At 40.7% G+C, this 13679-nt stretch overlaps 1 protein-coding gene across 2 annotated transcripts in view; it reads left to right on the forward strand.

Moving 5' to 3' along the window:
- LOC126473398 (brefeldin A-inhibited guanine nucleotide-exchange protein 1) overlaps window positions 1-13679 on the forward strand; it is a 285458-nt gene that overhangs the window by 167645 nt on the left and 104134 nt on the right. For both annotated transcript variants that reach the window (XR_007586450.1, XM_050100408.1), the window contains exons 15-16: window positions 6506-6657; window positions 7638-7766. Coding sequence is in view for 1 of the 2 variants with exons in the window: in XM_050100408.1 (XP_049956365.1) it covers window positions 6506-6657; window positions 7638-7766 (281 nt within the window). In the remaining variant the exon portion in view is untranslated. The remainder of the gene's footprint in view (window positions 1-6505; window positions 6658-7637; window positions 7767-13679) is intronic.

Raw genomic sequence — 13679 nt, forward strand, 5'->3', positions numbered from 1 at the left:
GGGGGGGGGGGGAGAAGGGGGTTGGAGGGGGTTGGAGGGATGAATATACAGGATGTCCCAGCTATCTTGTTCACCCAAAATATCTCTGGAACAATAACAGCTATTGGAAAACGACTTTCACCGGTATCAATGTAGGGCTGGGGCCCATGAATGTACATATTTGGAAACATTCTAAAACGAAAGCGTATGTGTTTTTTAACACGAACTTATGTTTTTTTAAATGGACCTCCTATATTTTTTCTTCAGCAATCCATAGCATGACAAAGCACATACACAATGGCGTTGATTGCATCGCAATATTCCCATTACATCCCGAGATATTGAGACACGAAGTTGACGCTTGAAACACCTGACTTGCGCTGCTAGCGCATGTCCTGAAGCTCAGGCATGACCCCCATGCTGCCCGTAATCACGATGTGATTGACATGTGTAATCACACCTCCATACTTATCAAGAATGACACTTACTTGTCAATCACATCGCAATTACGGGTACCATGGGGTTCTCGCCTGAGCCTCAGGACGTGCGCTAGCAGCGCATGTCGGGTGGTTAAAGCGTCAACTTCGCGTCTCAATATCTCTGGATGTAATGGGAGTATTACGATGCAATCAACACCATTGTGTATGTGCTTTGTCATGCTATGGATGTTGTTGTTGTTGTTGTTGTTGATGTTGTTGTGGTCTTCAGTCCTGAGTCTGGTTTGATGCAGCTCTCCATGCTACTCTATCCTGTACAAGCTTCTTCATCTCCCAGTACCTACTGCAGCCTACATCCTTCTGAATCTGCTTAGTGTATTCATCTCTTGGTCTCCCTCTACGATTTTTACCCTCCACGCTGCCCTCCAATACTAAACTGGTGATCCCTTGATGCCTCAGAACATGTCCTACCAAATGATCCCTTCTTCTAGTCAAGTTGTGCCACAAACTCCTCTTCTCCCAAATTCTATTCAATACCTCCTCGTTAGTTATGTGATCTACCCATCTAATCTTCAGCATTCTTCTGTAGCACCACATTTCGAAAGCTTCTATTCTCTTCTTGTCTAAACTATTTATCGTCCATGTTTCACTTCCATACATGGCTACACTCCATACAAATACTTTCAGAAACGACTTCCTGACACTCAAATCAATACTCGATGTTAACAAATTTTTCTTCTTCAGAAACGCTTTCCTTGCCATTGCCAGTCTACATTTTACATCCTCTCTACTTCGACCATCATCAGTTATTTTGCTCCCCAAATAGCAAAACTCCTTTACTACTTTAAGTGTCTCATTTCCTAATCTAATTCCCTCAGCATCACTCGACTTAATTCGACTACATTCCATTATCCTCGTTTTGCTTTTGTTGATGTTCATCTTATACCCTCCTTTCAGGACACTGTCCATTCCGTTCAGCTGCTCTTCCAAGTCCTTTGCTGTCTCTGACAGAATTACAATGTCATCAGCGAGCCTCAAAGTTTTTATTTCTTCTCCATGGATTTTAATACCTACTCCGAACTTTTCCTTTGTTTCCGTTACTGCTTGCTCAATATACAGATTGAATAGCATCGGGGAGAGGCTACAATCCTGTCTTACTCCCTTCCCAACCGCTGCTTCCCTTTCATGCCCCTCGACTCTTGTAACTGCCATCTGGTTTCTGTACAAATTGTAAATAGCCTTTCGCTCCCTGTATTTTACCCGTGCCACCTTCAGAATTTGAAAGAGAGTATTCCAGTCAACATTGTCAAAAGCTTTCTCTAAGTCTACAAATGCTAGAAACGTAGGTTTGCCTTTCCTTAATCTTTCTTCTAAGATAAGTTGTAGGGTCAGTATTGCCTCACATGTTCCTACATTTCTACGGAATCCAAACTGATCTTCCCCGAGGTCGGCTTCTACCAGTTTTTCCATTCGTCTGTAAAGAATTCGCGTTAGTATTTTGCAGCTGTGACTTATTAAACTAATAGTTCGGAAATTTTCACATCTGTCAACACCTGCTTTCTTTGGGATTGGAATTATTATATTCTTCTTGAAGTCTGAGGGAATTTCGCCTGTCTCATACATCTTGCTCACCAGATGGTAGAGTTTTGTCAGGACTGGCTCTCCCAAGGCTGTCAGTAGTTCTAATGGAATGTTGTCTACTCCTGGAGCCTTGTTTCGACTCAGGTCTTTCAGTGCTCTGTCAAACTCTTCACACAGTATCATATCTCCCATTTCATCTTCATCTACCTCCTCTTCCATTTCCATAATATTGTCCTCAATAAAATCACCCCTATATAGAACCTCTATATACTCCTTCCATGTTTCTGCTTTCCCTTCTTTGCTTAGAACTGGGTTTCCATCTGAGCTCTTGATATTCATGCAAGTGGTTCTCTTTTCTCCAAAGGTCTCTTTAATTTTCCTGTAGGCAGTATCTATCTTAACCCTCGTGAGATAAGCCTCTACATTCTTACATTTGTCCTCTAGCCATCCCTGCTTAGCCATTTTGCACTTCCTGTCGATCTCATTTTTGAGACGTTTGTATTCCTTTTTGCCTGCTTCATTTACTGCGTTTTTATATTTTCATCAATTAAATTCAATATTTCTTCTGTTACCCAAGGATTTCTACTAGGCCTCGCCTTTTTACCTACTTGATCCTCTGCTGCCTTCACTATTTCATCTCTCTAAGCTACCCATTCTTCTTCTACTGTATCTGTTTCCCCCATTCCTGTCAATTGTTCCCTTATGCCTTCTCTGAAACTCTGTACAACCTCTGGTTCTTTCAGTTTATCCAGGTCCCATGCCTTAAATTCCCACCTTTTTGCAGTTTCTTCAGTTTTAATCTACAGTTCATAACCAATAGATTGTGGTCAGAGTCCACATCTGCCCCTGGAAATGTCTTACAATTTAAAGTCTGGTTCCTGAATCTCTGTCTTACCATTATATAATCTATCTGAAAACTTCTTATATCTCAAGGGTTCTTCCATGTATACAGCATGCTATGGATTGCTGAAGAAAAAAATATAGGAGGTCCATTTAAGAAAAACATAAGTTTGTGTTAAAAAACACATATGCTTTCGTTTTAGAATGTTTCCAAATATGTATATTCATGGGCCCCAGCCCTACATTGATACCGGTGAAAGTTGTTTTCCAATAGCTGTTATTGTTCCAGAGATATTTTGGGTGGACAAGATAGCTGGGACACCCTGTATATAACAACAGAAATGGGATGTAAACAGTATTAGGTAAAGGATAGCTTGCTACTCAGTGTAAAGATGACCCGTTGAGTTGCAGACAAGTGCAGCAAAAAGACTGTTGCTCATTAAAGCTTTCGGCCAGAGCCTTTTTTCAGCAAAGCGCGCACACACACACACACACACACACACACACACACACACACACACACAAGAAAGCACACCTCATGTACGTGACTGTTACCACCAGCAACTCTGACCGGAAACAGGATGTGAGGATTAGTAGATGCATAAAGGTGATAAGATTGTCACAGACAAGAAAGAGATGGAAGATGGCATGGAAGCATTAGCAGTTATAGTTCACAACTGCAGCAGCCCATGGAAGAGGAAGAAAAACTAACATGAAAAGTATTTGACAAAAAGCGTATTATCTGGATTTTTTAAATCTCTCTTTCTGTTGCCATATTAGTTACTCTTCTTTCATCCAAAATCATGGTGCTACCTCATAAATTATTTATTCACTTTTACTGTAAATAATATTAAATAGACAACCTTTTTGTCATGTGTCATCCTATTTGACTCGCTAGATCTAATTACAGTGTTATGAAAAGGTTAGTTGCTACTTACCATGTAGCAGAGATGCTGAGTTGCAGATAGGCACAACAAAAAGACTGTCAGAAAATGAGCTTTTGGCCAAAAAGGCCTTCATCGGAGATAAAAAACACACACACTCACACACTTGCGCAAACGCAACTTACATGTGCACATGACCCCAGTCTCTGGCTGCTGAGTCCACACTGCGAGCAGCAGTGCATGATGGAAGACGCAACCATGTGGTAGGGGTAGGGAGGAGGCTTGGGTGTGGAGGAGTAGGGATAGCAGGGTATGGGTGGGGGATGGTAAAGTGCTGCTTGCGGGAGCATGCAGGAACGTGGTGGAGAAAGAATAAGGCAGCTAGGTGCAGTCAGGAGGTTAGACGGAGGGTGGGTGAGGGTTAGCAGAGGAGAGAAGTAAAAAGACAGTGGGTCTGTTGGTGGAATAGAGGACTATGTAATGCTGGAATGGGAAAAGGGAAGAAGCTAGAAGATAAGGATGTCCATGCAGGACTTGTTTAAGACTTTCTTTCCTTCTCCCGGTCTCTACAATGGAAACACTTCTTCGTCACCAACCCTACCAATCAGACTCAACCAAAGATCAATGTTGAACCTGCCTGTTCAGTTCACTCCTCCATTCACCCGTGATCCACCCCCACTACCCCCCAAAATCACTCCCTGCTAACTTTACAGAACTTCTTAATCTCGAATCTTGCCTCACCATCATTCTCCAAATCCCTCAACATGCAAAATACCCTTACATCCGCAGAAAGAACTACAATCCACCACCTCAAAACTGATCCCAACCTTATAAACCTACCTGTTGACAAAGGCTCCACCACTGTTGTTTTGAACCACATCACCTACAAATGCTGCCACAGTGACCCTATTCCAGAAATCCAGCAAGATCTCCAGTCTCTCCCAAAATCCTTAGTCCCATTCCAGAACCTCTCCCTGGAGTCTGTCTATTTTCTCGTCCCTACCACTCCCTGCACTCTCACCTTCTACATGATTCCTGAATTCTATAAACCCAACCACCCAGGTCACCCCATTGTGGCTGAGGTGCCCCCGCTGAGAGGATCTCTGTCCTCATAGACCAACACCTTCAGCCTATTACCCACAACCTACCCTCGTTTATAAAAGATACCAACCATTTCCTCCACCGACTCTCCACAGTTCATGTTCCTTTACCACACAGTGTCCTGCTCGTCACTATTGATGCCACTTTCCTTTACACTAACATCTCTAATGTCCTTGGCCATACTACTTTAGAACATTACCTTTTCCAAAGCCCAATGTATTCCATGCCTGCAGCCTCCATCCACATCAAACTTACCTATCACCAGCAATACCTGCACTTCGACAGCTGCCACCCATTCCATACCAAGAAGTCTCTTCCATACAGTCTAGCCACCCATGGTCCTCGCACCTGTAGTGATGAGCAGTCCCTCTCAAAATACCCAGAGGGTCTTGCTGTGGCCTTCACAAATCGTAATTACCCTCCCAAACTTGTACAAAACCAGATCTACCATGCCTTATCTCTCCAGTCATCCACCATCTCCCAAAGTCCCACTGTCCAGCCACAGAGGAGCATTACACTCATGACTTAGTTCCATCCAGGATGGGAGCAACTGAATCACATTCTCCACCAGGATTTCAACTACCTCTCATCGTGCCCTGAAAAGAGAAATGTCCAACTATCCTTCCCACCCCTCCCACAGTGGTATTCCACTGCCCACCAAACCTACACAAGAGAGTGCACGTGAGATAGTGACTGGGCAGTCATTTCGACTGCCTGCGTGTACGACAATTTTAGTTCTTCTCCACATTAGTTTGTTTTAATAAGTGTCAGGGCGCTGATAACCTCGCCAGTCCAGTCACAAGCATCACCTATTGTGCAGACAATATATCGTGTGTTTCCATAACCCTCCTGATATCAACCTTCATTAGTCTTGTCCCTGCCTTCTAGTCCTTCCATATTCCCATTCCATCACTACACAGTCCTGTATTGTACCAACAATCCCACAGTCTTTTTAACTCGCCTCTTCCCTGCTAACCCTCCCCCGCCCTCCATATAATCTTACGGCTACACCTAGCTGCCATACCCTCTCCACCTCATCCCTGCATGCTCCCACAAGCAGCAATTTACTGTCCCCCACCCCTCCCCTGCTATCCCTCCTCCTCCCCGCCTCATCCTCCTCCCTACCTCCAGTTGTCACTCATAAAGCGCTGCTGCTCGCAGTGTGGTCCCAGCAGCCAGAGACTGTAGTCGTGCGTGCATGCGTGTGTGTGTGTGTGTGTGTGTGTGTGTGTGTGTGTGTGTGTGTGTGTGTGTGTGTGTGTGTGTTCATAATAATGCTGTATTCCACCCTGGATTTTCTGTTGTTGGATCTAGAATAAATACAAACATTTTATTCTTTTCATGATGTGTAGGTCATAAAGACAACAGTATACAAGGAATAGATTGCTACTCACCACATACAGGTGGTGTTGAGTCGCTGACAGACACAAAATGTATATCTGATTAAACTAAAAGTGATTTTTTAGGTAAATTCAGAAAAACAATATTCACACACATGATATACAAATTGTAATAAATCAAACAAAGCCTATATTAAGGCATTTATCTTCATTAAAATGTAGTGCATAGATAAGTGCTGGATTTTTCTTCAGAGAATATGTGGTCATGTGTATGCTACTGTAGCAACATTTCACTTATTATTCTTTTTTACGTCTAAGTGAGTTCTTTACCTCATGTTTCTAGTGATATCAAGTGAAAAGAAGCGACGTCTTCTGTGGAACATGGAAATGGAAGCAATATCTGCTGCAGCCAAGAATTTAATGGAATCAGTCAGTCATGTCCAGGCACCATTTACCTCAGCTAAGCATGTGGAACATGTTAGGCCTATGTTTAAAGTGAGTTACCATTTCTGCTCTGCAAATTGTACTGATCTTGAAGCCATTTGACATCCACTCCTGAAGGCCTGCAATCATCTTGATGCACTGTGATCAACAGCTACACACATCCTTGCTATTCCTGCATATTTTCTTGTCCCACAAAGAAATTCCATGTTTTGTCTACAAACTATTCACTTCACTACATGGCACGCCTACCCCCATTTCAGGTTCAATATTTTCGTAAATGTGTCTTCTAATTTACTTTCCCGGAATCCATTTTTTTGTAATTTCCTACATTCATTGTCCATTGAGTGAACCTCATTTTTAAATGATTTTTGTATTTAAGAATTATTTTTCACTTCCATAAGTTAAAACTAGTAGTACACACAAATTGTAAATGTTCTGTTTCAAACACATTAGTTTTGAAACCTCTGTTTATTTTATCAAAAGCACTCCTGGTCACACTTTTCTGTTTATTTCCTTTCTTCCATCATTTTTATCTCATTTTTGGCTAATTCATGCCAGAATTGGTTTTGAGAAGTGTCTCACATTAAGCTTGGGTCTTGTGTGTGTTACTTCTTAGAACTTATTATGGAAGAAATTTTAAAAAGGCTACATTGTTCTGAGGAGGAATCCAAAGTTGCAACATCAGAATATTTGTTGAAATTTGGGGTGTAATTCTCTGACACTTTGTAGGTCATACTTATTATAAGATTTCAAGTAAACTAAAAAGTGTATATAAATAATTTTTGAGCATTTTTACACATGTGCAAGTAACTTTTTAACAGCTACTTATATATAATTATGTCAATATAGAGAAGGGTTGCTTGTTTGACTGAGCCTGCAGGCATAGTAGCAACTTTTTTAAAAAAAATTTGTCTATCTATTTTTTAAATCAACCATCTTCTCTTGAAATTAACGATTGTTAAAGTTAATTATAATTGTTGTAATTTATTGTTACAGAATTATTCACTGTACACTTCGAATGATTGTTTCAGATGGCTTGGACACCATTTCTTGCTGCTTTCAGTGTTGGCCTACAAGATTGCGATGATCCTGAAATTGCTTCACTGTGTCTGGATGGTATTCGTTGTGCAATCCGAATAGCGTGCATCTTTCATATGACGGTTGGTATAATGCTATCATGCAGGAATATATTTGTGTTCAAATCCTCTAACTCGTACACGGCTTGACACTTTGCTCCATACCTACTCCCTCTTCCCAACAAGCTTCATTTAGGCATTTTTATTTTAGCCTAATTATTTTCTTTGACAGATTCAGTGTGATGTTATTTTGGTTTTAGCCACTCTGTCATTTCTAAGTTGATTGTAATTTATTTACTGTTGCAACCAGTTCTAGAGTAGTCGGTAGATTACTAAATGATAAGTCTGTGTAAAGAAACTAATTAACATATAATACTAAATTTCATAGTCATACATTTTCCAAATAAGTAGACAGCAGCACCCAAAAACAGTATTCTTGAAGTGACAAGTATTTAACATGTCATAATTTGTTAAAAAGAAATGTCAATATTGCCAAAATGGCAGACCTAAAGATATCTCCAAACAAGACAGAGCGGAGTTTTATAAAACTAAACCCGTATTCAGGGAGGCAGTGGCTCAAATCTCCATCTGCCTGTCTGTGCAATTTTAGGTTTTATGTTGTTTCCCTAGATCTTTTAAGGCAAATACTACAATAGTTTCTTTGAAAAGGACCCAGTAAATTTCCTTCCTCATTCTTAAAATGAAGAACCACTATGACAGCATCCATTGTGCACCATTGTGGAATTAGTGTTTGCCCAAGGTCATTTAAAAACAGATAAATTTATTTGTGGGAAAAAATCTGCGAAAAGAAAATAATTTTAAAAAAACTGCTTAAAACTGTTGGTGACACTTACAAATCTTGCCACATGTATGGCCTTAGATTGAAGAGAAGCAGTGAATTAAAAACCAACAGTAAAGAAGATAAAGATATAGTCTGTTTGAAAGTGCACATCTTCGTACATCCATGAAATAAGAATCTGCTGTTTGGAAACATTCACTACTGTGTTGCTCTATTCCATACCCCTTAGCATGTGTGACTCCTTCTTGGTATGCTGTAAGATGGCCAAGATGTTGCTACACAATGTGGAGCATTCTTTGACAACAGTCCTCCTAAGGTCATCCAGTGTGTGATGTTGCACTGTGTGGTCTCAAGTATGCTAAGTTAGGTTTGTCACCACAAAATTTAGATGTATATTGTTATGTCATAATCAGAATAGAGTCCAAATCCAAAAGCAGGGTTGCTGGTGAAGTACTACACTTAACATAAAAGGCAAATTTATCATGAATACCATTTGTCAGCCAGAACAGAAGTAAACTCTTGGACAGTATGTACAGCTATTTATACAAACATTGAACACTCCAGAATGTATAGACATTTCAGACATAAGGGATTTGGAGAACCTTCAAGAACTGATAACTCCTAAACGGCCTGTAAGTCCAGGTGGTCTGGTTTGAACTGGCGACCTATAACATGTCAGCCAGTGACAACAGCCACTACATCACAATGCATAAAGCACAGCTCACAGAATTGCTCTGTCTCGTGGAGAAACAATGATCCTCTGTTCAGACGGTATCGTTGGAGCAGACTACAGCACTCTGGACTAGATCCGGTTGGTGGTCGTCTATATGAGAGGCACTGGTGGATCGTCACTTTCTGGTAATGTTGTCACATCATCTTCATTATGACAAGATTCAAAGGTAGTCTCTCCCACAGAAGTTTCACAATCCTCAAGTGCATCTTCAGTCTTTTTGAAAGAGAAGCCTTCATTATCAATGTGTGTTCGGGCCTGTATAAGGAGGACATTGACAACACCTCTGCAGTTTTGTCTTTTTGATGAAGGGCCATAATCCTCGACTTCGTTTTTGATGTCCAGTAAGCAACAAAGGATATGGTAGGGTCCAGAGTAGTGCTTCAGTAAATTCACCAATAGTATTGCTCTCTGCAAAGGCATTAAAATTCATAACCACTCTCCCGGGCTGTGGCTCACTAGCCCATACTTTGCATTAATAGCTCTCTCGGTCCTCTCCTGGGCATCCAGGGTCTGTATGCGAGCCAACTGCTTTGCTTCTTTGGTCTTGGTAGTCAGCTGTTTCATTTTCTCACAGGTGAAACTGGAACAGGGTATCCATTGTCATTTCTGCCTCACAGCTGTGGAGTAGAAGAAATGGTATGAAGCCTGTAGTGCCTCACTCGCTTCGTTGTATTTGAATGTCATGAAGGACAGTATTGTACACCTATCTCTCTCTGTTAGACAGACATTAGCATACATTGAAAGCATATCTGCCAGTGTTTTATTAAAGCATTCTTTGAGATCAGTTGTTTGTATGAAGTAGGCAGTTGTCATCCTATGGTTGCAACATGAAATTACCTTTGATATCATTCTCAACTGGAAAGCTTTTCCATGATCAGAGATTATCGCACTGCATGCTCTGTGCTTCAAAACGTCGTCTACAAGGAACCTTGCAATTTCCAGAATTTAAGCAGTTGGCACAGGTTTGCTGACAGAATAACAAGGGAGGCAGTCATTGCAGATTATATATGTCAGTTCCTGTTTGTCAGCTATGTAACCCACAAGATGTTTATTCCAATTTGGTGGAATGATGCTGCTGCATGCAGAATTAGTACCAGATGCCCAGGAGGCAATTGTGGCATGTTTTTCCGTTGCTGACATTCGTTACAGAGACTCAAATAGTGTTTTCTGGTTTGGTAGAGATGTAGCCAGTGATACTAGCGTGACATTCTGTCTAGAGTCTTCATGAGTCCCTGGTGACCATATGTTGGAGCATCTGGGAAAAACTTCAGGATAGTTGGCCATAGATGAGCTGGGATGATGAGCAACTATTTCCACCACATCAGATCATACTTTCTCTTACACAATGTCTTTCTAAGTAATTGGAAGATTCCTTTGGTTGTTTACTCATTTTTTAAGGCTTCTATGGTTTTCAGCTATAACTGAGATTTTGCCGATAGCTGCTATGTTCTGACACTTGGATTCCTTGAAAAGCATTTAGCCTTCTTGTGTTTGCATCCATTTTTGCATGCTACTGTGAGGTATTGCTGAAATCTCTGTGCTCATCTCGCCAGTCGACCCAGCAAAACCTACATTGCTAGTCCCTAACAACATAAATGGGTTACCAAATAAATACAACTGGAGCTTGTTGGTCACGCCACAACTGCAAGGGGCTCTCTCTTGGTTGTAGAGTAGTTCCTCTCTGACTCTTGACTTTTGAAGCATAAGCTATCACCTTTCCACCATGTTCATGGATTTGTGCTAGAACTGTATGTATCCCATAATGCCTAGCATCAGTGTGAAGTTCTGTCTAAGCATTCTCTTCATAGCATGCTAAATCTGGAGATGATGATAATGCCTCCTTAAGGTCAAGAGAAGATGCTTCTTACACATCTTTCCAGCAAAATTTGGTGTCTCACTGCAGTAGTTCTTTCAGCAGTCTTGCCTCGGTACAGAAGTCCATTATGAATTGTAGGTAGTTTGTGCACATTCCAAGAAATCTTCACACATCATGAATGTGTTGAGAAGTTGGAAAATCTGTGACAGATGTTATTTTCTCTAGTTTGGATGAACTCCCATCACCATTCACTAGATATCCCAATATTTTTATTCTTGGGTGACAAAGAGACATTTCATTGGTTTCGGGTAGAGAACTGCAGTTTGAACACACTACAATACGATTGTCATGTTGCTAAATGTTCTTCAAATGTCTTCAGAAAAACGAGAATGTCGTGTAGTTAGCAAAGACATAGTGTCCATTTAACATGTCAAAGCAGGTTGTCCATCTTATGATTGAAGTTTATTGGAGTGTTACATAATCCAAACAGTATAACTTTGAACTCATATAGGCCATGGGGAGTTATGAAGGCAGTCTTTTCATAGTCAGCTTCATCAATCTCAGTTTGCCAGTAGGTTTGTTGCATCTCCATAGTTGAGAAATACTTTGTTCCGCTCTAGCTATCTTGGGGGCCACCAATGTGTGATATAGATATCTTTTTTTGTGCGGTCATGGGAAGTGGATGCAGAAGCGGCATGCACCATCCTTTTCCTACACAATGACTACAAGAGAGGAACAAGAGGAGATCTGAAGGTATAGTGGTGTCATATTGCAGTGTCATCTCCAGTTCTGGATTATTCAGTATTCAGCCAGTGACCCCCTATACAAGTGCCAGAAAACTCCACCTATGGTGGTGAGGCCACAACAGATGAAAATCGGCCAAAGTCAACAGTTACCAAGATGTCAGGAAATCTCACTGACATTATGATTGATATACAGACTTGTTCAGACGTTAGTTCACATTTCTGTTATTTCGAATGCTAAAGAATACTATGTTCCATGACATGAAAGTGACTGTGCAGAAAGTCGAAAATGGGAAATACATTCAGCCTATATGAACATACACTGCAAGAACCATCAATCTCAGTTTGCCAGTAGGTTTGTTGCATATCCATAGTTGAGAAATACTTTGCTCCACTCTAGCTGTCTAGGGGGTCATCAGTGACAGGACACAGCCATTTGATTTTGTTGTTTTATCATAATGTAGTCTTAACATTCTCAGATGGGATTGTTTTCAGGTATCACAAGCAGTTACAGACAGTGGAAGTTTAGAATTCCACACTGACAAAAGCACTCATAACAGAGATAACTCTGAGTGTTGTTTGCCATTGATCATGATATCTCACCATCATCAAAGAGCAAGTTCCAGTCATCAATGTAGATGCTCAGTTAAACTGTGAAGCTTCTGTCGGTTGTGTAAAGCTATTCTGGTCCAAAAAAGGAATTTACATACCAGCGATTATCATAAGCATTGTAGGTGGTCAAGTAGAGCTTGGGATCACTAACTGTCACAATCATCCACAGCTTGTCCCTAAAGGTATGTTTATAGGGACAGGCGAACCTGCCTAGGAAGAGCAGTTTAATGCCATCTCTGAAGAATCAGGCTCTGTCTCAACCATCCACTCATACTGGCTGCGGGATAAAAATGGTGTCTGTCCTTTCGGACATGTCCAGACTCGGACTTTTACAGAAATCGGTGAAGTGCCATAAGTGTAATGAGGATAATGGGCGAGGGACACTACATTAGTAGTGTGTGGATAAGTTGAGAATTTTGGTGTCATAGAAGACATGCTAGGTAGTCTGTGCAGTTGCCATGACAACTGCGTCAGCATGACTTAGTAGTCAGAGCATCTGCCTAGTTGGCAGGAGTCCCGGATTTAAATCTCAGTTTGGCACAAATTTTCAACTTTCCCTATTGATTTAAATATATGCCCACCCACAGCTGAAATCTATAATTTCTTTGTGTCTTCATTCATAGTGGCTGATGGATCAAAATGGTGTCTATTCTTTCAGAATGTGTGAAAGAACAGGCACCACATGTATATACTAAGAAATTGTTCGAACCTAAATTATCTGCTAATGATGAAAAAATTTTGAGTTTGAAATGTGGGACTAACTCTGATCAGCTTATTATAAAGAAATTTTCTTGTATTCCTAGTTTATTTTGTTTCTAGGGCAGCTTACTTTTTTCTGTAATATGCATATATTTCGAAACATGTATGCTATTCCAAGATGTCATTGCCATTTGTAGCAAAGAAATTATGGCCATTGTACCTACTTAGACATGTTAATTTTTTAGGATAATAGAAAACAAATGGGTAGCTTTGAAATGTGAAATATTGGAGGCAGCAGAGAATCAGACAGGCAAAAAGACAAGGCCCTGCAGAAATACTCATATAACATAAGATACTGATTTTAATTAACGAGAGGAGAAAATATAAAAGTGGAACAAACAAAACGGGCAAAAGAGAGACTACAGACATCTAAAAAGTGAGATTGACAGAAAGTTCACAATGGCAAAGCAAAAATGACGAGAGAGAAAGGCAAGGCTGTAGAAAGATGCATGGCCATGAGAAGAATTCAGGGATTTGTCTGTGCCAGATTACCAGGGTCATTTTGAATAACTTGCTTAGAGGAAGGGGATATAAG

The sequence above is a fragment of the Schistocerca serialis genome, chromosome 4, assembly GCF_023864345.2.
Source record: "Schistocerca serialis cubense isolate TAMUIC-IGC-003099 chromosome 4, iqSchSeri2.2, whole genome shotgun sequence".
Lineage (NCBI taxonomy): Eukaryota > Metazoa > Arthropoda > Insecta > Orthoptera > Acrididae > Schistocerca > Schistocerca serialis.